At 30.4% G+C, this 21435-nt stretch overlaps 2 protein-coding genes and 1 long non-coding RNA gene across 3 annotated transcripts; 1 reads left to right on the top strand and 2 right to left on the bottom strand.

The window, feature by feature from the left end:
• Nucleotides 1-467: 467 nt before the first annotated feature.
• On the bottom strand, nt 468-1760 carry LOC107896339 (uncharacterized). Its single transcript, XR_001683697.2, has 2 exons — nt 1184-1760; nt 468-862 (listed from the first exon to the last, which is right to left on the bottom strand). It is a non-coding gene; the product is annotated as an uncharacterized lncRNA (long non-coding RNA).
• Nucleotides 1761-4190: 2430 nt separating this feature from the next.
• On the bottom strand, nt 4191-5363 carry LOC107895417 (MADS-box protein JOINTLESS). Its single transcript, XM_016820701.2, has one exon. The coding sequence runs from the start codon at nt 5361-5363 to the stop codon at nt 4191-4193; it is 1173 nt and encodes a 390-aa protein (XP_016676190.2).
• A 12693-nt stretch (nt 5364-18056) lies between these two features.
• On the top strand, nt 18057-19712 carry LOC107896337 (ubiquitin-60S ribosomal protein L40). The gene is made up of 5 exons (XM_016821494.2): nt 18057-18391; nt 18485-18571; nt 18664-18766; nt 19339-19405; nt 19485-19712. The coding sequence occupies exons 1-5, from the start codon at nt 18289-18291 to the stop codon at nt 19509-19511; spliced, it is 387 nt and encodes a 128-aa protein (XP_016676983.2). The 5' UTR covers nt 18057-18288; the 3' UTR covers nt 19512-19712.
• Nucleotides 19713-21435: the final 1723 nt, after the last annotated feature.

Genomic DNA, 21435 nt, shown 5'->3' with positions numbered 1-21435 from the left:
CTCTCTGAAGTAGCAGGAGAGCAGGTTGAAGAATGAGTCTTATCTTCTCGAGGTAGCAAGGAAGCAGACTAAGAATTGAAGATTTTATTTCCCTAAAGTTGTAGCGAAACAAATTTTCGCAGATAATAAATCTTATTTCCATGTATTGGCATGGAGTAAATTTTACCACGAACCTCATCACTCTGAGGTAGCAAGAGAGCAGGTTGAAGAATGAGTCTTATCTTCTTGAGGTAGCAAGGAAGCAGACTGAGAATTGAAGATTTTATCCCCTTAAGTTTGCAGTGAAGCAGATCTCCGCAAATACAAGGGAGCATATTAAAGATTGAAGATCTTATCTCTATAAAGTGGCAGTGGAGCCGATTGAAAATGGTAAATCTTATCTTCATGTATCGACAATGGAGTAGATTTAATCTATCAACCTCATCTTAAAGGTGTTTGGAAAAGAGAAGCACCAAAAAAGCTGAAAGTTAACAAGACCGAGCCAAATCGGTTCTTTTGAAGTCTTTGCTCTACTCCCGTTACACGTCAATAAGCAAAGAGGGACAGTTGTAGTCAACCAATTTTGCCCGGGCCCAATTAATTTATTTGCAAATAATAAACCCAAATAAATAAATAAAAACTAGAGACTAAATAGCCCAATAATGTTCCTTTACATGTACCAAAATAATTCATAACCCAACAAATTTTAAAACCCAATTCTATCCCTAAATGTAGCCCAAAATCGAGGCCCAAAAATGGTTTCAGCCTCTGGTGAATGCCAGAAGATTCTGGAACAAGCTAGAACGGCACCAGGGTTGGTCTCACACACGAGAGACCCTTGCGCTCAGCCTCCACGTCACCAGGTTCCTCCGTACAGCCGTTCCTGCAAAGAATACACAAGAAGAGTGATAACAGAATTTACAGAAGATGACAGCGATGAAAATAAGATTTTTTTTTTTCCTTTATTCTGTAAATCTAGGCTATAAAAAGCCTCGTCTTGTACTCCAGATTTTTGACACACAGAGAATATACATCTACATATGCACACTAAATTCTGAAAAAAGATTTTCGAAAGCAAGTTTATGAAGGTGATTTTCAATTTTTTTTACTGGCTTTTAGTTTTTTTTTCGTTGAATCTTTTCATTTTTCCTCAATCTTTCGATATTGTATTTTAAAATAAAAAAGAAATGAAAGGGGACCTTACTTTTTCAAAATTTGCTACGGGTTCTTCTTTGCTTCGCTGAGATCGAAGTATGAGGGGTAATCTTGAGGCTGCAAAAATGGTTTCTGGATTCTGGAAATTCTATTGTTGGAGGCGGTAGGCTAAAGGAAACCCTAAAATAAAGGGGCTGATAGCATGATTTACTTCAAAAAGGGGAAGGAGTTAAGTTTAGGTTAAAAAACGATTAAAAAGGGGGAGTGTAGCAGCCAAAACTAAACGATGTCGCATAAGGGGGGACAAGGTCCGCGTGTTAACCCGCTTGGAGCCCCGAATTGGTGCCTTTGCGCCTAGAATGGTTCATTTGCGCGGCAGGTCCCTCCTCCTTGTACTGCGGCGCAATCTGCTCCCATCTGCATTTAATTTACTTTATTTTCTTTCCCTAAAATTTGAAATACTTTTATATTTTAGTCCATATTTCAACACAATGTTTCAAGATCAGGGATTATTTCAATATTGATCCCTGTAAATTCATGTGTGTTATATATGTGTCTCCTTTAATAGTTTTACTTATTTTGTAAATTTTCTTTTTATTTTACTTTGATTTTGATTAAGTATTTTATTAGATTTATGTTATAAATTTGGGTTTATTCACTTATATATTTTCAGTCTTTTTATTAATGTTGTATATTCATTCTTGTTTTGTTTTCATTTTTATTTATTTCTGTTTATATTATTTGTAATGTTAATATTAATGGTATTATTTGTATTGTTGGTTACTTATTTGTTGTAATTTGGGGTACTTGAATTTCCATATTGTTGTATATTATTTTATGTAATGTTTTATGTGTTATTATACATGTATATACATCATAATAATTGGATTTATGATCCATGAATATTATTAACATTAAATTATTATGCATATATTTAACTATTTTTTGGTCCACATGATATATATGTATTTGTTTTCTAAAATGAAATCACATGTTCTATACGTATAATTTAAATATATCTTTAAACATAAATATTTTTATACATATAATTTTTTTAGATTTATTCACATATCTTTCTTATTCAAAAGGAAAATCTCACATATTTTGAATTATTTAAATTATTATTAAACATATATTTTGTATTTATATTTAATTTGCATCTATTATTAAAGCTTTGAATCTTTATATATATAGATTTTAATAAATTTGTGATTAATTGTTTTTTTATTATGTATATAATTTATAATAAAACTGAGTTAACCTTATAATTCATATTTTAATTAAAAGTTATTTTGACATATAATTATTTCTAACATTTTTACACGTATATGGCATATTTTCAATTACTTTTACTATGGTATATGTTATTATTTTCATATAACTTTATGTAAATATTTTTTTATGTACATATATCCTCTTTTAGAATTATTTATGTGTATAATATTTTTAAGAACTCTTTTAAATCATATAATTTATTATATTTCATATTATCCTTATGTTTTTTTCATATGTATATTTTGTTACTTATATAACTTATATATTTACTTCATTTTTCTTACATTATTAATTTTATTTTTTTCAATAATTATACCCAATGTTTATTTGTATATAAAGGTTTCATAAATTGACTTTGTATATTATTTTATATTATAAATGTATATCCCAAGTTTTATGCAAATGTGTCAACTTATATATACCTAGAATGATTGTTAGATAAGGTTTATTGTATTTTGAGTATATTGTTTCATATGTTTTTTTTACAATGCATTAAATATTTCATCAATTTTAAAATGAATAAACATGTTTTTAAGCGAATTTCTAAGTTTTTGTTGTTCAAAATTTTGAAATAAGGCAATATCTAGTGTTTGGGGAATTTGGGAAAGTCGTGCTCAATCGTACTGGGTATGACCTTCCCGGAGAACCAAATATTTGGATAACCTCTTTTATAATTTTTAATTTTTCAAAAGTCGAAAATTGATCGCATCTTAAAGGTATAAGGGATCGTATCCAATCGTACTGGGTATGAAATCGCATATCTTTGGAACGAAAGATTTTTGATCTCCAATTTGAGCTATTCAAACATTTTTTATATACTTCGGAAAATCTTTTCTTTTAAATTTTTCAAGGACAGCATCAAATCAATTTGGTACCAATTTTTGGGCGTAATGAGGGTGCTAACCCTTCCTCATACGTAACCGACTCTCGAACCCGTTTTTTTATTTTTATTTTTTACCTAAACCAAATTTTTTTTTGGTTAAACAAAGCATTTTATAGGTGGTCCAATCACACCTAAATCAAAATATTGGTGGCAACTCCACACTCGGTTCCAAAAAGACGATCCCATTGTTTTCAAAATAAAAAAGGGGTTTCGACAGTATAAATGTTGAGGGTTACAATTGTTATTATGTCGATTTGAAAAGCTATCACCGTTAGCCTACTAGCTACTTGTGACTAAAAAAACAAAATTGAATAATTGAATAATTATTTTATAATTTTTAATAATTGAATGACTAAAATAGTTTGTACTTTTTCTTAATTGCTTGTGGAGATTTTTTATGATGCAGCTATAGTATGGAATGAGCAATCAATTTATAATCCACGTAAGCTATGGAGTTTATTTTTTTTAAAATATGATCGTTCAATTTAAAATTCCCGTAACTTTACAATTAAATGACGTGAGTGATATTTTAATTTCACTTTACTTTAAAAGTATTTATATGCTCTTTCAATAAAGAACTAAAGGCAACAACATATACTTTTCTTTTTGGTTACAAAGCAATTAGGGAATTACATTAATAAAATTTGAACATCGATCATTAAAAGTGTCAATAAACAACTTTAACCACTCTTCTTTTATACGTTTCAGAAAAACACTATTTTTTTATTAGATCATAATAATTATCTCGCAAAAATTTAACTACTAAATTAGAAAAATAGACAGAAAGAAACACTAACAATTTAGGCAATACTCTGTGACTTTACCAATATCGCGACTTATTGCTGATAAATCAACAAGACACAAAAGAAACTTTATTTTATGGCGAAAAGGTGGTGGATTAGTTTTTGTCATCAAATGGTCCAGTTTCACGACTGCCTGCGGCGCCATGGCTGCTGCTTTCACCACCAAAAAACCTTGAAGGGTTCCCTCCAAAATCACTTGCAGGAGAACTGCTTTCCAGTGGTCCTAACGGGTAATGTCCCGGTCCCATATCATTGTCGAAAGGCCCAATATTGTCGCCTTTAAGCAGATCGTCTCTAAGAGGCTCAAATGGTGGCAGTTCCGGGTTAGCAGTACGAACACTTGAGGAGCTATCATAACCAAATGGAGGCATTGACGACCTCGGTTCTATAGCAGCACTCGAGCTGCCGCCGTAAGAGAATCCTGTCAGCCCCGGCTCAGGTGCAGTTCTTGAGCTGCCACCATGAGAGGGTCTTGGCTGCTGGAGACTTGAGTTGCCAACGCCGCCAAGAGATGATCCTGGCAACTTCAAGTGATCCCCGGTAGCAGCAGCAAAGAGGTTATGATATGTTAAGCCCATCTCCCTCCGTATGCTGCTGCTAGCTTCACCTCTAATATAATTGGTGTTAGTATTGGAGTTTAACCGATCCTCCCTGGGAAAATACTCAGAGGTGTCTTTGTCTCCAACACCTGCATTAGCAATGCCAATAGTTTGACCGACTGCAGGTGCACGGCCTTGGGGTGGTGGTGGTGGTAAAGGAGCATCTCCTTGAGTGAGACCAACAGATGAAGAAGGAAATTGTTCATAAAATTCCATAAGTTTCCTTATGTCTGCCCTCATTGTTTCCCCATACCAAATCATGTCATGCAGTTCATTAACGTTAAAGTCATCTGGCATCTTGCCTTGTTCGACTTGAAGCATGAGCTGCCCCACCTTCATTTCCTTGTTTTTCCTGTTTTGCTTCCTGAGTTTGTCTTGCGACTTGGAAATCATCTCTTTGTAGTAGGTCTCCAAGTTCATCGATCTCTTCATGCGTTCTACCTCGGGAACTTCATTGAACTTCCGTAGCAGTCGTTCCACCTCTTCACGTGACAGCCACACTATTGGCTCCTCTTCGTTTCGACTGTATATTACAATGCCACCTTCTACACCACATAAAGTGGTCAGCTCCGTCACTTTCTTCACCAGCCCTTGCCTCCTTTTCCCCAGGCTTGCTTTTCGGGCACTGCTATTTTCTATCCAAGCAAGCTTAACCTTCTTTCTTGTCATTGCTATTGCTAGTTTTGCAACTTAACAGTTTCTGATTGTTTGCCAACTAGTGCTCTCTCTCTCTTGGTCTCCAACTGTTTCTAACGGAGGGTAAAGGAAAGAATTGGGTTGCTTGAAACGAGTGGCGAATAAGGCCTTTATATAGTGAGTGAGTACAAGGCAAAATGGGGAGTTTCAAGGCTAAATCATTTGGAGACTCAAAGAACACTAAGGCATATCCATAATAGGTAACGAAATCCACTTGTCAAAGATTTTGTATATAAATGATGGTAATCTTTGTTAATTATGGCAATATAATTCACCATTTGGATTTGGTTAACCTTAAAACATCTATTTATTCATGATGGTAAAGAAATAATATTGTGTTTAAAAATTAAATTTATTTACCTGATTCTTATAATAATATTGTGTGTTTCACTTTACAATTATGAAATTTATCGTCTAGGAATAAAAAATATAAAAATTACTAATTTAAATTTAGATTTATAATAATCAAAAGTATACATATAGTAACTCTTAAAATATATTCCACAAATCATAAATTAGAGAAATCATCAGTTTTCTGTGATGAATTTTAGTGTAATATATCAAAAACTTTTCATAGCATATTAATTTAATTTTAAATGTAATTTAATAGTCAATTTTGGACTATAGATGTTATATATATACGTGTATACTGTGACTAATTTAGAGGGGGCTGGCATGGACCTCAACCCCTCTTAAAATGTAAAATTGTTATTTAAGCCTTTAAATTTTTTAAAAATTTTAAACTAGTAAAGGTAAAATTGTACTTTACCCCCTTAAAATTATAAAAATTCGATTTAATTCTTTAAAAATTATAAAGATACAGACTATAAAAAATTAAAATTTCATTCAGCCATCTAAAAGATTGTTCTAGCTTCACCTGTAGAAATTATAATAAAAATAATATATATAAATAATAGAACGTTAGCTAGTTATTGACCGTGGTGTAGATTTTTATTTATGACCTAAATACCTCAACTTTTTTCACAAACAAAATTTGTGTTTTAGAAATCCATCAAATATTTCGTTATTATTTCATTAAAATTGAAGGAAATTTGGATGAAATTTTCATGCGACACAATGATATATATGGTAACTTCTATTCGAATTTTAGGTAAATAAATAAATTTATAAAATTTCGAAACAAAACTTTTAAAAAATGGAGATGCAAATAATAAAATTTTATTTACCTGTGAGAAAAAGTCTTAAATTTTAATAAAATTTAGAATCAAATGTAACAAATATATAGATACAAAATATATTTATAATTTTGACATCTTAAATATGTATCTAACATTACATCTAATTTAGATTTCAAAATAAAGAATTATATTTAATATTATATTTGAAAGGAAAGTCGAGTTCCCATATATAAAATTCTTATTGTGACTATTTCCATATATAGAATTCTTATTTTGACCATTTCCACGTATAGAATTGACGGTTAACCAAAATCAGATGGAAACCATGCATGCATCTAACCAACCACCCTATGTGTTAAAATTAAACATTATGCCATATTTCTCTATAAGGTGCTTGGAAAGTTTTTGTCCAACATCTACACCAATCAAAATTAGGTGTTTAGAGGCATTTTGTCTAAAAATTAGGGTTGAAATCAACCATATAAAGTTAGTCTTGGTTGAATGAAAAGGGAACTCTTTTGCTTAAGTTTTTTTGTCATCTTTTCCCTCGGTTTTAGGTTAGGGTTAAGTTTTTTTTCTTTTATTTTTCTTTTTATTTTTAGTTTAGGTTCTTTCTTTTCTTTTTAGGTTAGATTTTAATTTTGTTATTTACTTTCTTCTTTATTGTTAAAGATTTTGTAAACAATGATGGATAAACTCTTGAGCATCAATGAAAATTCATAAATTGAATGAGCATTTTCTTGAACCCTTTGTTTTCATCTTATGCTTACAATATGTTTGATAAAATGCTTGTTAGGAATTTGAGTTTCAGTATGTGCTAAATTTGTTAGATGGTTGGTTGATTGATTGTTTGTTAGCTTAAGTTAAGTCAATGTCTATTTTTGATTGATTAGTTGTTAGATTATACAGAAATGCTTAATATGTTAGAATTGATGCCTCTAGTGAAATACCTAGATAAACGAGATTGAGAGGAGAGTTTATCTTTAGATAGTTCGATATAATCATGTCAAGTAGTGAGAACGAAAAGTAATCTATATGCCTAGGTGAGATTGAGAGGTAATCTTAGGTGATATCTTTTAGTCTAGGATGAGACTAAGAGGAGATTCCTAACTAAGAGTGACAACCAATATAACTAGTATAGGTTCATTAGTTTAATTGGCACTCAACTAATAAATCGACCATCGTTTAATCATTTACATTATCTAAAATATTAGGAATAAAGTTTAGCTTAGTTAGTTTAATTAATAGTTTAATTTTAGTTTATAAACAATTTTATTTGGACTTGCACTAATAATTTCTGACTCGATTAGACCAGTAATTGCTTAACTTGTAATTAACTTAATAAATGTATTTACCCACTTGTCAATCCTTTGGGTTCGAACTTTGGGATACTCGAGTATCCCATTGACACTACAAATATTACAACTGACAATGTATATTTGTAGTTAAAACAAAACTTTAAAATAGTTTTTACAATTTTTATTTTTGTGTTTATGTGCACGTGCGAAGTGACCCATTATTTTCAAAACAACCATTAAACACCAATTCACAACAACCTAATCAAGTGACTATTGGTCTATTTCCACCATTTAAACATCATCATATATCCTTCACACTATTCACATGTCAACATTTAACTAACATTGCTATTCAATATACCAGATTGACAATACACCACATCTCAACTCATATATGTTCATTTTCATAATACAACCATTTTACTTTAACAACTCATATGGTTAACCTCAAATTAACATTTACCGATCCAAGATTTCGAAATGACCATTTACATTATAAAACTTATTTAACCTTAGGTACATGTCATATTTCAAAATATAAAGGAACTATACAAACATTACTATGTTGAAGGTTGTGGTTTGGATCTGGATTACTCCTTAAGCCTTTGAGATCTACTAATACCTACACACTGAATAAACAAACCATACACTGAGTGATAAAGCTCACTGATACTTTCATGATTCAAGATAATAAAGCAACAACATTATCATGTTAAGTATACAACAACACATGATCTAATTTAACCATTTAAGTCTCAAGAATCAAATTTCTGTACTAATCCATTTAACCAAGTTTTTACACACATTTCAAGCCATGTATTATAACCACATAACATATCCATATCCATCTCCATTTCATTTCATACTACCTATTCATTTCATTATCTCGTTGTTTCTCGAATCTATAGATTCATTTTATTACCATATCGGCCCTCAAGGCTTATTTAAAATGGTTTGTATGATCTTTCACATGTTGTCATTTGATACATTTTATATACATACATATATTGTACCATTTTTGGAAAAAATATGGTTCAAAAATGATTTTCTTGCACAACTGAAAATAAAAATTTTAAAAATAGACCCGGTTTGTGATATTTATAGCAATAAACACTAGACCGAATTTGCACATGTGTTTTTGGATAGACAGATCCTTGTCATTCCTAGCTTTCAACCAAATGATCTTCTTCGCTATTCTCGTACCAAGTGTGTGCTCGAACGAATCGAACCAAACACAGAACCAGAAATAATTTTCTTTTCTTTAGTTTGAAAAAAAAATCCCTTCTCAAATAGAAACCTGCAGAATTGTTATTTCGGAAAATATATTTAATTCTTAAAGAATAAAAGTTTCTCTATTTGCGGGCAAAATAACGATATCTGAAAGTTGTGTTAATAGCCCTATCGGTGTCATATATTTATAGGGAGAGAAGGTAGAACTCTTGTTAAATTGTAGAAGCTTATTTCGACTAGAAAAATGAACTCCTAGTCTAACTATAATTATAAGTATTGGATTAAAAATGAACTCTTGTTAAACATGAGGGGCTTTCAAGTCTTTCCTATATCAGATCTAATTACAAGTACTTCCCGGGCTTTTAACCTAATTCTTTATAATTCGATCCAACCAGATATTTGTTTTTTATTTTTCTATTTCCCAAAATAAAATTTAATATATTTCCAATTAAATAATTTTCTCAACATAATTCTAATTCCGTTAAAATCATAACGACTTTACCATAAAGGAATTTATGAAAAAATATATTTAATATTTCTTTGTTCAACGGTTCACTATGAACAAATGGTTTATTTTTATTTTTGAACTTCATTTAATTCGAAAAACATAAATTCATTTTTTAGATCATTTTCATTTTCATTTTGGAAAAACCATATTCATTTCCAAATGATTTCATTTTTCTATTTTTATTTTCATTTTGGAGAAACCATAATTATTTCTAAATGATTTCTCATTTCTCCATTTTCACCATTTCTATTCATTTTTGTTCATTTAATTCAAAATGCAATTCCTTTTCAGTTTCAACAAGCTAGTAGAGAGACCGATTGGATATATACAATTCAAGCTTAATTAATTTATAATTAAGTTTCATCTTTTCGCCTATTAATTATAAACTTATTTCGTCACGAAGTCATTCCACTATAGTATCTTGATTGAGTTTTCCCCAATGTCATACCATTACGAAAGTAACTCGATTAGTGTTCGTCCAATGATCTTGTCATAAGTATGTTACCCTCATAGGATATCTTTAATCTATCTAGAATAATATTCATTCTCCCAATATGATCCTATTATCTCATGGTAACCATTACATCTTCCTTAATCAAAAGTCAATTACTATCAAATAATAATAAAATCATTCATCATAAAGACGAACGACCTGTGACCACATTTACTTTTCATCAACCATGTAATGCTAAAGAGATGATATCATTTACCCTTGTCTCGAACTATGAATTTCACTATTATGGATGATGCTACATACTGTAGATGCCATACACCCAATACACCATCCACTCAGGATTTAGGTATGCCACACTATAAATGTCACAAGTGAAAAATCCTTAAACAGATTCAAGATATATTTTTCTTAGGTTCAGTTTGATGTACTATTAGTCCAGTTAATCATATCTATGTATTTATCTTCTGGGAATCATCCGCTCCGATGCCCAAGACAAAGCATCTCTTCAATTGGACTTGATAGACGACATATTAATCTTTCAAGTGGTTTGCACATTTCTGATTAGACTAATGACATGTTTAGATTTGTCTACTAATATAATATGTCTTTCTGTATTACAATCCGACCACGTAACACCATTTAATATAGTTTAAACATTAGACAACCAATAATCAACATTTTCTTCTACTTTGCTTTGCGTTCAAAAAACCACATGAAGTCAATCATACAAAGTATATAAATGTACTCAATGAATTTGTTTTATTAACTAATCTGTTCGAAAAATTACAAGTTTAAAAACAAATATACTACATTCAGGGCCCCAGGTCCAACACTATTCATATAATTATTTAATTTAATATCAGTCATCAAGTTTATGTTTTATAATCCCTATTAACCAAACTCAAACTCAAGATGAATACACAAACCATCCAACCAACAGAACAATTTAGTACCTTTGTGCATCATCAGAAAGTCTGAAGTAATCTTCGCTTAGTGCTATCAAATCATATTGGCACATAGTGCATTATTGAAAAGACAGAAGTAATCTGCACTTAGCACTATCATATCATACTGACACATAGTGCATCACCAAAATATAACCAAAGTATAATCCCATACACAATTTAATCTTATGAAATGTCAACTATATTCGACTTTGCCCAGACATTTAACAGGGTATCGATGATCCAATTACATTTTATAAACCAATTCACATATCATGCTCTCATATTGTTTCACCATTAATTCACAACACATATCATTGACCAATTCATATCATGCTTGTTTCTAATATATATGCAATTCAATCCATTCTCGACATTCAATATCATGATGTATAAACTGAGTTATGAAACAATAATACGCTTATCTCAATAGGTAGACTTGCAACAATCACATATATGTATCTATGCATATGTATATGTATTTATGTATTGAACTCGAATCATGAAAATACAAACTGAATTTGTCAGTCGTCTACGACTCTTATCTTTCCTTTCTCTCACGACCACCCGATATCATCTTTAACTACTTTTGATATTGCAATTATAAAACGATGTCAATTCACATCCTAATCAGATTAAAATCATAGCAAACATATTTTACATTTTATTCATTTTAGTCCTTATATCTGAGATATTTGTATTTTTCAATATCCAATATCGAATCAAAATCTGATTTCACATTATTCCATTAGAGACCTTATACTTCCTGCTTATAATAAAATTTCATGATATTTTTTAAATTATCTAATTTAGTCCCTAATGTCACAAAGTCATCAACTAGTTTAAATCGGTCTCTAATTTAGTCATTTTCACAATATAAGCTTATTAACTATTAGTTTCTTCAAATTAAGCTCAAAATCATCAATTTCACTATAATTAAAACTTGCTAAATATCAACTAATTGAACAAATTAACATATGAGCTAGCTAGATCAAACTTACATGATTCAACTTTTATAAAAATTTAACTTAGTTACCTTTGAAAATTGGTGGTCAAATGTTGCTTGGGTGTTTAAAGTTTTTCTTCTCTTTTGTTTACTTTAATGGTGTACAATTTGGGGATGAAGATTACGTGTTCATTTTTCCATCCACTAAAGTTTGCTATTTATAATTTACGGAAATGGGGTTTCAAAATCATTTTTTTACACCATCTAAAATCGGGTCGTTATAGTAACACACTTATGACAAAGTCATTGGATGAACACTGATTGAGTTGCTTTCATAATGGTATGTAATTAGGAGAGATCAGTCATGATACTATAATGGAATGACTTCATGACTAAATAAGTTTATAATTAATAGACGGAAAGTTTGAACTTAATTATATATCATTTGTGCCCTAATTATATATGTTCAATTTGTCCCTCCGCTAGCTTGTTAAAATCATAAATGAACTGCATAAAGAATTAAATGGAAAAAAATGATGGAAATGATAAAGTTAGATAAATGAGTTACGTTCGGAAATGAAGGCGTTTTCTCAATTAGTATAGAAACGACTTGAGGATTAATTTAAAATTTTTAAATTATTATTTAATTAAATAATTGGAGTTCGAAATGAAATTAAGTTAATTAGTCATGGTGAATTCGCTGAATATGGAAATTAAATATATTTTCTCATAAAGTCTTTTACGGTAAAGTTGTTATAATTTTAACAACATTAGAGTTGGGTTGAGAAAATTATTTAATTGAAAAAATATTTTATTTTATTAAATTAATTTATAATAATATTTATTCTAGGAAATAGATATTTATTTCAGAAATAGAAAAACATGTAATTGGCCCCAATACAGGAGAGACCCAAACTCCCCACATATGAGATATTAGGGTTGTCCCTTTTCTTTTCTTTTAGTTAAACTAAAAGACTAGTTTTTTATTAAATAAATATCATATGTATTATACTAATTCAATAAGTATTCTCTTATCTCTCACTATAAATAGATGATATTTGAATGATCATCAAAGGTATGGTGAAGTCTGCATATTTTGTTCTGGTATGAATAAATTTCTTACTTAATAACTGTCTGAAATATGGGTTTTTGAGATCGTTAGATTCATGATATGGTAATTTTTATTATTTCTGATTGAAATACGTGGTTTATATTCTGACTCTAGAACAAATATAAGAAGTTTGAGGTATGTAATAATAGTTTACCGCACTGCATGAAGCTCTATATGTTGAAATGTAAAACTTCACAGTATCTGATTGAATATGGTGAGAAAATAAAAATACAAGGCTGTTTGATTTGTGAAATTGAATAAGAGTGGAAGAGATTGAAAAAGAGAGGTCAGATTCTCGTTCTGCTTGGGTACCTGAAATTATAGAAAGAGTTAGTCGGTAATGAATTGATTGGTTTCACCTCCGAAGCTACACAAAATTTGTGATGCTTAGAAAATGTAGGTCAAATCTCTTATATGTTAGCTTGACAAGGGATATTGAAATTTAAATTGATTCATTGTATGAAGAAGAAGAACCGATTGAGATACTAGATTGCAATGTGAAGTTACAATACTGATGAAGCAATATGGGAACCGAAAGAAATAGTGAGACTTTTATACCCCTACCTCTTTTCAGGTAAAATTCGAGGACGAAATTCATTAAAGGGGGGGAGAATTGTAATGACCCAAATTTTACGGTTATCGGGAAAGTGAATTTTCGGGTCTCCATTTCTAAAAAAATAGATTCGTAAATATTTATTAAAATATTTACGAAGTCAATTGAATGGTTAATTAGACTTTAATTAAGTAAATTTAGCTTAATTAAGAGTAATTAGTGGAAATGATTAAATTGAATTAAGTGTGAAAGTTTAATTATAGAATAAAGAAAAGTGAAGGGACTAAATAAGAAATAAGTCAAAAAGGGGTGACAAATGTATGGTTAAAATAAGTTAAATGTGTACAAATATAAATGGTACACATGTATTATACATGTGTATTTACTTATTATATAAGTAAAATAATAATAATTAAAATATATTATATTAATATTATTTTATATTAATTAATTAAATAAATAAAAGTTATGACAAGTGTAAGGTGAAAAATTAATACATGTGTATTAATAAATATAACATGTATAAATAATAAATATTATAATAGTTTAATAATAAAATAAAGAAATAAAATAAAGAAATAAATGAAATATAAAGAAATGAAAAAGAAAAACAAAGCTAACGAAACAAAGAAGAACAGGGGAGAAAGAAAGGAAAGAAAGAAAGAAAGGGAGAAAAGGGAAAATCAAGGTTTTGAAGCTTTAAACTTTAATAGGTATGTCAATTTAGCCTTTTTTACTTAATTTTGATGTTTTAAAAGCTTTAGAACAAAGTTTTGATGAAATTAAGTTGATATTTTGAAAGTTATTAGATTTATAAATATTGTTCATGTTGAGTAAAATGATGAATTAAAGGCTAAATTGATAGAAATTCAAGTTAGAAATGAAATAAGGATTAATTGTAAAGTGATTCATAAGTTTTATGCTTTAAGGACTAAATTGAAAGAATTTTGAAATTATGGTTTTATGATGAAAAATAGATAATTATGTCTAATTTTGGTTAAAAATTTAGTAGAAATAAAGTATGAATTAAAATAGAAAAGTAAGTGAATTTAGTTAGGATTAAATTGAAATTAAAAGTAGAAAATCAACATTTTGCACTAAGACTATTTTGGACAGCAGCAGTAGTTTAAGTTTGAAAAATCACCAAAAATTGTAGAAATTGAATTGGAGGATGAATAAAATATGGAATTAAATTTTATTGAGTCTAGTTTCTTATAAAAGAAACGGTTTAAGCAATTGAGTTGTAAATTATGAGATATAATGAATTTTGTGAGACAAGGTTAGAATGAATTCGGGTTCCCCTGTTCTGAATTTGGAAAATCACCAAAATTTGGAGAAAAATAATTAGAGGGTTAAAGTTATATTTTTAGAATCCCTAATGAGTCTATTTTTAGGAGAAATCAACGGGAATATTATCCGAGTTCTGTACTGTGAGATAATTAACTTTTAGTGAAGAAGGGTCGAAACTGTCAGATAGCAGAATAGGGGTGAATTTAAAGAATAAACTGTACTTAATGGCTAAACCAAAAATTCTGAAAATTTTATGGTAAGAATATTTGTGAGTCTAGTTTCAAGAAAAATTAACGGATCTTAATTTAGAATTCTGTAACTCAAGATATAAATTAGTAATGTATTAATGATTATGAATTGTATTAATTTCGTAGTCAATGTGGTACCAAAAATCTCGGCTAAGGAAGGACAAGACAAAGTCGACGGGAGTTAGCTCGAAAATTATGGTTTGTATTTCTATAATCCGAACTCAGTCATTATTTGTTATATTTATATACATATGACAATTGTTAGTGTTAGAATTATGATGTTTTACAATCGAAATGGATTGATTTTGGTATGTGATGAATTTATCAAATTTATATTGATTGAAATCATTTTGATTGAATTTATATTGATTGAAATATATATTATATATATGATTTATGTAAAAATTTGAATATTGAATGAATGTTATATTGAAAAATTATATTGATTGGAATATGAGGGAATTGATATGAATATATGAGATTTGTGATAATTGAATACTTGATATTGAAAAGTGAATTGAGTTGTATTGAATTATGAATTAATGTGAATAATTGAAATATATTTGTTGAATTGAATGAAAATATATGAAATTATGAAAATGTGTGAATATATGTGATTATTAGAATGGTATATTGATGAAAGATTTATTAAATTGAGAAAGTGAATCGAATACCCTATTAACAGTATCGGACCAGATTGGATACAAATGGCATGCCATTGGATTTATGATGTGATAAGGAGATTTGTAGTTCGGCCGAGAAGATGTTTCTGTTATTATATACTTCGGTTTATCTGAAGAGGCATTTAATGCCTTATTGGTGTGTTTGGGAGGATATGATATACTGGTGTGTTATGGAGGATTTATAATATTCCGGGTGTGTTTGGGTTGGATATTCTGGTGTGTTTGGGTTGGATATTCTAGTGTGTTTGGGAGGAATCCACGTATCTATCAGAGTCCGAGTCTTATTAATAGGGGTAAATAAGTGAAAAGATAAATCGGGTGAATTTGATTGATTGAGTTATTGGAATGAAATGAGAAATTGAATTGAGAATTGAAATTGAGATATGAGATTGAAAACATGAACCAAAAGGTTCATGAAATGAGTGAAGTTCAAATGGATGATGATTGATGTTAGAATGAATTAAAATGGTATATTGTTAAGAAGTAAAGTGTGAATACAAATGAATTGTGAATATATTGTAAAGAATTTATACGGTAAGCAAATGAAAAGAATTGAGCAAATATGTTGTTGTGTTTGTTATATGGCTTGTATAGAATTTTTATGGTAAGTAAATGAAACTTATCTATAAAATAAATAAATGAATAGTTATATTTGTTATTGTGATTTTAAGTTTAATTGTTATATTATCAAGTGTTCGGATTATAGAAATACCACTGAGTGTATACTCAGCGTACGATTTGTTTCCGTGCGCAGGTTAAGTTAAGGCTAGACTGTCGAATCAGCATTCCAGGCCGATCCCGAATTCAATGAGGTAAAGTATGTTGAGTATTGATAATGGTATGTACCTAGGATGTTTAATGAGAGTCATTTAAGTTGTAAAAGTATTGATGAACTAAGTAAATTATGGTTGGCAACGGTATATAGTATGAATTTTGAAATATAAAAAAAAATTCGTATTGATTCTAAATTAGTTCCAAATTGAATTTACTGTCCATATTGGACCGCGAGGGCCCATTAAAGGGACGACATCTTAAAACTAGGATGAGTATGAATATTTATTGTAATTAATGACTGAAATTGGACTGTACTGACTGGTAATGTTTTGTAACCCTGTTTCGACGACAGTATAGGGTTAAGGGACGTTACATTTTATATAGAGATTGGAAAGAGGAAATGTACATGACTTATCTAGAAGGATTCAAGATTGCTGGAAAAGAAAAATCAGTGTGTAAACTTGAAAAAACGTTTACAACTTAAAGTAATCTCCGAGGTAGTGGTATAAATGATTTGACAAGTTTATGACAAAAGAAAAGTACACAAGAAGAAAATATGATCATTGTGTGTATTTTCGTAAGCTTCAAGATGGTTCTATCATGTATCTTCTTCTTTATGTTGATGATATGTTGCTAGCTTCCAAAAGTCAAATAGAAATTGAGAAGCTAAAGACACGGTTGAAACATAAGTTTGAGATCAAAGGTCTAGGAGAAGCAAAAAAGATTATGGCTTGGAGATAACTCGAGATAGAACCTTGAAGAGGCTTTGTTTGACTTAAAAACAATATCTGAAAAAATTGCTAAAGTGTTTTGGCATGAATGAAAAGTCAAAACCTATTAGCACTCCTCTTGTTGCACATTTTAAGCCTAATGCCCCTATGTTGCCAAAGAATGACGCAGAATGAGAATAAATGCCAAAGATACTTTATGAAAATGTTGTCGGTAGCTTAATGTATGCTATGGTTTGTACAGCACCTGACATTTCACTAGCAATTGGGGTCGTGAGTAGGTATATGCATGATTTAGGAAAGGATCATTGACAAGTTATGAAATGAATTTTGCAATATATCCAAAATAGAATGGATATTGGATTAATTTTTTGAGCAGGAAGATACTCAAGATGGGGTTGGATATTTTGATTTAGATTATGTTGGTGATCCGTGTATGGTTAAACACTGACTTTTGACGACGTACGGAGTTTATAAATTGAACAAAGTAAACTATTTTGATTAGCATGAAGGCAAGACAAAAAGAGATGTAAGGATCCCTTACAAATGCTGATATTGTACTGTAGGAATAGATACTATAATATTGTTGTCATTAGGGTCATCTCATTCCTGTATAGCTCAAAATCAAAGTAATATCCAACTGATTCCTCCCTTGATCGGGTAAATGATACACGTGCATTACTTGCGGGAGTCAAAAGCATCAACCTCCTCTTTCTCATTGGCTGTTGATATAGCCCATCCTCCATATTCCAGTAAGGACATCTATCCAGGCCCCTATCCTATCTGTGCTATTGGGTTCATCCACGGCCCACTCGGCTTGTCTACTTTAGATAAAACCTTATTTCTTTTCCTCTTTCGGGCTCAAAGAGGAAAAAGCCCTAATACCATCTCACATCCAACAACAACAAAAACCCTAGAAAATGAGTATAAAATCCTCTGAATGTTTTAGCCGCTCATTGTCCTTGTGAAGGAAGAGAGAGAGGGAGGAAAAGATGCAGATATTCGTGAAAACCCTAACCGGCAAGACTATAACTCTCGAGGTCGAGAGCAGCGATACCATTGACAACGTCAAAGCCGAGATCCAAGACAAAGAAGGTCTTTTTTACTTCTACAATTTTGTATTTCTCTGTATCATAACTTCTTAAATTTGATTTAAACTGATATTCTTTTATGAGCTAACGAACACAGGAATCCCACCGGACCAACAACGTCTCATCTTCGCCGGAAAACAGCTCGAAGATGGCCGTACCTTGGCTGACTACAACATCCAGAAAGGTTTCTCTATTGAGTATTAGAAGATATTTTCTACATTTTTTATTTAATTAATATACTTAAAAGACTCTGGCTCTTATTTTTTTTCGACGTAGAATCAACACTTCATCTTGTTCTGAGGTTGAGAGGTGGAATTATTGAGCCTTCTTTGATGGCTTTGGCTCGCAAATACAACCAAGACAAGATGATTTGCCGCAAGTAAGCTACTTTTCTTTGTTTTATTTTGTATGCATCTTTTAGTATTCTGCTAAGGCCTAAGGGGGACCTGACTTAGCCTCTACTGTTGATGTGAAATGGGATAGAGGTCATACGAGCTCCTAATAGTGATTGTAACCATTTTTCTACTTTGTCAGCTGAGCTACTTTTTCATGGCTGTTGATTTTCATGAATGGCATAATCCTCAGAATGCGATAAATTAATCTCAATTTACTATTTTGTAGTACCATAAATGGGACTACAAGTTGAACCCTCTTTTTAGCTAAAGAATGAAAAGGAGGGCATCTTAGTTCCCAAAATTCAAATTTCCATTCTCAACATTGTCAACTGGTCTAAACTTTACTTGGCAGTTGATTTTCTAGTGTGGTACATGATAATCAATGCTCTGTTTCGTGCTTATGTAGCTTGAGAAATCCCAAGATCGATTTCTTCTGAGTAATGAGAATTTTTAAGATCAAAGTGAAGGAACTAATAAGTAGTCTGCCCATTGCATGTTATCTTAAAAGACGCATGTGCGTGGAAGTTATTTGATAATTGAGAATGTGCGTTGCTAGGTGTTATGCTCGTCTGCATCCAAGAGCCGTGAACTGCCGCAAGAAGAAGTGTGGTCACAGCAATCAGGTTTGTATTCTCGCAGGTTCTATTATCTTTTTGTTGCAGATTGAATTAAGTAAATAAAAATGCCTTTCCCTTGTTGCAGTTGAGGCCGAAGAAGAAGATCAAGTAGACACTGGCTGGTGTTATCCTGTCTGCTTTAAAAGAAATTGAATGTCAGACCAGGAAAATATTTCCATTGAGTTCTTTTGCTATTATATTATTTTGTTGAGATTTTGTTTGTGGGTTCTGGATTTGATGTTCCAATGTATTTTTGGACAATCTTATGTGTTTTGTCTTGGAATTTTGATAAGGAGGTGGAAATTTTAAGTAATGCTAGTTTTAGAAATATTATTTAAAAATGTTAGTGTGAAAATCAAATTTTTATAGATTTAAATTCTAAATTCATACCAACTATGGTAAACTTCATTAAGATGAGAATACTATCTGAAAATAATCTTAGATAAAATTGTAAATTAAGAACAGAAAGGGACATAGCATATCAAATTAGCAGATGTAATAAATCAAGAAAAATGAGAAAAGTCAACCTTAGTGTGATAATTAAGCTAAATAATAAAAAATAGTAATCATAATCAGTATATTGATTTTGGCTTTCCTCGTTCCTCCAACTGAAACTCCCAAAACCTCCCTTAATCCATTTCTTTGCAATAATAACGTTCACCATGGTACCTAAACCCTTGTATTTTCTTGGTACTTATCTAATTGCTAGTAATGTTTGCATTTTTTTTTAAATTTTTGATTAAATGTTACAAATAAAAACAAAATTACACATATATATAAATAAAATAAAATTATACAATGTGTAAATGTTGAGGGTAGAATTTTTAGAATTAAGATCAAATTGATAAAATGTATGAATGCTAGGTCTTAAAGTTGTTATGATGTTGATTTGAAAATTTGTCATTGTTAGCCTGCGAGTGGTTGAAAAAGATAAAATTGTATAATTGAGTAATCAATTTGTAACTTTTTATAGTTTGATGATAAAAAAATAATTACTAATAGTTAGGTGATTACTAATAGATTACGTTTTTTTTCTTAATTGTTTGTAGATAGTATAATTCTCATAAGCTTTTGTTTATGGAGTTTTTGTTTTAAGACATGTAGCTATAATGTGAAATAACAAGTGAATTTAAAATTCATGTAAGCTTTACAATTAAATCAGTGAGGTGATTGATATTTTAATTTCAGTTTGATTCATATGCTCAGTAAATAAAAAATTTAAAAGGAACATTTAATTTTTACATAAAGTGAGAGAATTACGTTAATAAAGTTTGAATCTTGATGGTTAAATTACCAGCAACGAAGTTTGACCACTCTTCCCTTATATGTTGAGAAAAACACTATATTTTACATAATAATTGACTCGCAACAATATAACTACTTGACCACGAAATGGCATAGAAAAACGAAACACTAAGAATTTAGGCCGTATTCAGTGAGTCAAACGTTTACCAAATGGACTTATTGTGGATGAATCAACAATTTTATTTCATGGCGAAAAGTTGGTGGGCTAGTTTTTGTCATCAAATAGTCCGGTTTCACGATTGCCTGCGGCGCCATGGCTGCTGCTTCCACCACCAAAATACCTCAAAAGGGTTCCCTCCAAAATCACTTGCAGGAGAACTGCTTTCCAGTGGTCCCAACGGGAAATGTCCCGGCCCCATATCATTGTCGAAAGGCCCAAGATTGTCGCCTTTAAGCAGATCATCGCTAAGAGGCTGTAGATGTTATATATACATAAAAAGAACGTTCGCTTATTGACCGTGGCGTAGATTTTTATTTATGACTTAAATACCTCAACTTTTTTCACAAGCAAAACTTGTGTTTTTGTTGTTTCATTAAAATTGAAGGAAATTTGGATGAAATGTTCATGCCACACATTGATATATATGATAACTTATATTTGAATTTTAGATAAATAAATAAATTTATAAGTGTTTCCAACCAAACTTTTAACAAATAGAGATATAAAGAATAAAAATTTATTTACAAGTGTGAAAATGTCTTGAGTTTTAATAAAATTTAGAGTAAAATGT

The sequence above is a fragment of the Gossypium hirsutum genome, chromosome A09, assembly GCF_007990345.1.
Source record: "Gossypium hirsutum isolate 1008001.06 chromosome A09, Gossypium_hirsutum_v2.1, whole genome shotgun sequence".
NCBI lineage: Eukaryota > Viridiplantae > Streptophyta > Magnoliopsida > Malvales > Malvaceae > Gossypium > Gossypium hirsutum.
Note: the sequence above shows the minus strand (reverse complement) of the source record. Positions and strands in the feature narration are given on the sequence as shown.